The 3,605-nt window shown below is 44.0% G+C and overlaps 1 protein-coding gene across 11 annotated transcripts in view; it reads right to left on the bottom strand.

The window, feature by feature from the left end:
- Positions 1-3,605, bottom strand: part of LOC116843282 — a 274,864-nt gene that overhangs the window by 48,859 nt on the left and 222,400 nt on the right. Inside the window, exon 1 of one of the 11 annotated variants that reach the window (XM_032813590.1) lies at positions 773-1,421. The exons of the other annotated variants lie outside the window; for them this stretch is intronic. Coding sequence (XP_032669481.1) covers positions 773-818 — 46 coding nt within the window. The 5' untranslated portion in view covers positions 819-1,421. Of the gene's footprint in view, positions 1-772; positions 1,422-3,605 lie in introns of those variants that run through there. 11 annotated transcript variants of the gene reach the window in all.

The raw sequence follows: 3,605 nt of genomic DNA, 5'->3' as shown, positions 1-3,605 counted from the left end.
GGGGGGGGGGGGGAGGAAAAGAGAGAAATAGAAACAGGATGGGGGAGAGACGGACAAGGGTAACTTTCTGCGACACGAGCCATTAGACACAGCCTTTGACGAAGCCTTCGTCACAGACGAGCATGTATTCCGCGAAACTTGAGAACGACGGAAACGCATGGTTTCGGCTTCTGACGCAACGAAGCTAATTTCTTTGGAGCGTTCCTCGCGAAGTCGCTAACGGTCCGAACTTCCATGGTGATTTAAACTTTTTTCCAGAACATCGAACTATCATTGGCGGATTTTTTTGTTGAAGATTCCGGGGACTTGCGAAATTATTTACCGAAGTTTCCTAATCAAGTTCCCTCATCAGTAATGTAACGGTATATTTTTTATCAAACAGACTTTTCGGCGCCCACAGCAATAAAACTAACGAGCCCGACCGTGTCGGTTTATCGAGTGCGAGAGATTAAAACGATCAATCGAGAAGCTTTTGTCACGGCTCGCATGTGCGTTACGTGATGACGTATCAATCCGCCCTAAAACACAATGCATTTTCGACAATGGGCCTACGACTGTTTCATTCCAGTTGACTCTCATGATAATAGCGGAGTATTTCCGCGTCGTTGCTGTCATTATCGAACGGTTATTGTCGTCCTTTGCTCGGAGTTAAACAAGGATGATAGGGTGAGCTTAGGGGTGTTTCGTTTTGCCGATAGGATCGCGCTTACCAAAGCTTGAGGGGGCAAACTGGGGGATATACTCGGCCAGGAAGTTTTAAAGGAAACCATACCGTGTAAACGAGCTCTTTGAGAGAACCGATTAAGACCTTCCGCCATCTCCTATTAGACATTTTCGGTTGGTCTGATGTTCCGTGAGCTTCTTATTCCAGGATACACGGTTTCTCGGTCTAAGAGACCTCAAATGCCTGAAACACATTAGTAAACCCAAATATCGTAATTCACTAATTCAAATTGTACACACTAGCAAGTGTGTACAACTCAGAATTGCACACTCCTCAAATTATGCGAATTATTCCCTCGATATCTAGAACAGAGTACTAATTTTAGTTGTTATACTAACACTTTGGCGACAGCTGTCATATGCGACTCCATTCAGCCAGCAGTTGTCGCCTTATAAGGAAATATCTGTTGTCGATGATTGCAATCAATTGCCTGCAATTGTGATACTGCAGACGCTGCATAAAGGTAGATTTGCGAGGATTTAGGTGCAAGGGGTATGTTCGTGTATAAATACAGTCCGCGAGCGAGCTCTCGAGCTCTGCTGGCGGCAGGCGAAAATTTTTCCACGATAAGTGCGGCAGTCAAGGTGCTAAGTCACGGTGGGAAGTTAGTGTCAATTGAGGTCACACGGATGTTAGGGCATGCGAATGTATGAAACGCGCCAAGGTGACCGAATAACTGAAATTGACATCTACAGTGACGCCTACGCCAGCCGTTATGGCGACGCTTCCCGGCCACAGCGCGATATCAGCCTGCAGCAACACCTTCGCGGCTCTCGATATTGCGGCAGATACGTACGACGCTGCTAATCACCTCTCATTTATTTTCCTCCCCTCCCTCCCGCAGCCTTCATAAACGCCGAAGGACGCTATCGAGCGACCCGCGCGCGGCCATTACCCGGGATTTATGGTTCCTTCACCGCGAGAGGCGGAAAAATCGCACCGACGTTTTAATTTGAGACCGCTCGCGGCGCGACCGGTAAACAAAACTTATTCCGGCGCGTTTCGGTCAGCGAGCACGCGAAAAGCCGCGGCCGGGCGATGAAAGATGCGCCATTGCCGCAAATAAATCGAAACCGTCTGGTCGAGGACTTAAAGGGGTTGCTCCGCGTAAGATACGCTCGTACCCTTGAACACCGAAACCGTGCGGGATGCGCGCGACACTGGGATATTTCTCTGTTCTGAAATTAAAACGTCCACGGGGCGTAAGGGGGAGGAGGGGATAGAGAACGACCGGTTGTTATTTAAACGGGTTGTTATTTAATAAACAAAGGAAAATAGGCCGCGATATTATTTAATGGAAATATTCAAATTGAGAAATCTCACAAACAGCTAGTAAAAGCTTCTCTTTATCTAATTTTATCTAACTTTATCTAACTTGACAGTTAAATAAAATCATTTCTATACGTATATTTAATTTATTTTTGTTTTATTTTGCAATATGTCATTTTATGTTCTCGCTGAGTTTATTCTCTATAATTAACCGTGTATTATTCAATTTAATTGGTCGACTCATTAAATTATTGCGCAATATAATTTGTCAATGTGCGAAATTGCTACTTAATTCGATAGTAGATTTCCAATGAATTAACAGGTTAATTTAAACTACATAAACTTAGATTATTCGCCACAATTGTTTTGTGCCATAATTAGATAATTAGTGCACAATAGAATACGTTTGGTAGTACCAGCACATCCTCTTTGCTTCCACGGGTGATTCCATCGCCCATGGATGTACGCGTATGCGAGAGAAAGAGGGAGGGGACGAAGGCGAGAAGTATGGGGTGGTAAAGGGAGGTGCTGGCTTTCAGCGATCGCAACCCCCGCGGCATCGTAAAATATCGGAAAATTCATTAATGCTCGATCTACGGGGCATAGTTGAATAAATCTCACTCTCGGGCAAGATTTACAGTGGCAGAGAAGAAAACGATATGACGGCGTATCGAATATGTGTAGTGGAACGTAAGGAGCGCATTTTCGCATTAATATTCAGATTCAATTTCTTAGATAATCCACATTGGGAGAGCGACAAAAATTGTAGGCAGAGAGAGAATGAGAGAGAGAAAAAGAGAGTGAGAGGGAGAGAGAGAGAAACTCTGTGTAATTACGGATCAATTTTATACGAGAAATAAATTCAAGTCGCAGATTCGTCAAACATTTTAACTGATATTTGATCTACGTCTGGATTTACAGACCGATGGCACACCCCTCTGAGAGAATTAAATATTAATTATCGTTATCTCAAAGGACGGTTATTTGCCTTTCATTAATTGCGCTTCAAAGAAATATCATATGAATATCCTGCGAGGTTTCGTTCGCTCGAGACGCAAATTCACGTAGCTTTTGCGGAATACATATTTTTTTTATGCGCTTCTGTTTGCGCATCTTGATTCGCAGTGATATTCGCGTTTCATGAGAGATACAGTTGCATATCGGATAGATTGTTACACGTTATACTCTTGGTAACAAATATTCTTTTCGCTCTCTCATTGTCTCGCTCCTTTGATCCAACGAATAGCTGACTGCGAGAGAACTGTCCAATATGCACTTAATTAGATCATACTAATTCGACTGAGGAAAAATTCAGTTGATCCGTCGCAAGTACTCGGCGACTGGACCAATCATCTCCTTTTTCTATCTCCGCACGATGATACAACAGAGCTTCCCTTAATCTCATCCTAATGACGGGATTGCACGATCGCGAAGCACATTCAGGAATGGCAAGAGAAGAAATCTCGGTTTAGGTAGAAACTCTAACAAGCGGGAATCACTTGGTACTCGGGCATAAAGTACATATGTATGAATGCATCGTCAATATAATTATACGTAGTTTTGCGGGGCACTGAGCACAAAGTGCTGCGAGTCGCCACCGCCCTTCCCTCTC

Source organism: Odontomachus brunneus, unplaced genomic scaffold (assembly GCF_010583005.1).
Source record: "Odontomachus brunneus isolate Ranch 3 - 2012 unplaced genomic scaffold, Obru_v1 Obru_scaffold_031, whole genome shotgun sequence".
NCBI lineage: Eukaryota > Metazoa > Arthropoda > Insecta > Hymenoptera > Formicidae > Odontomachus > Odontomachus brunneus.
Note: the sequence above shows the minus strand (reverse complement) of the source record. Positions and strands in the feature narration are given on the sequence as shown.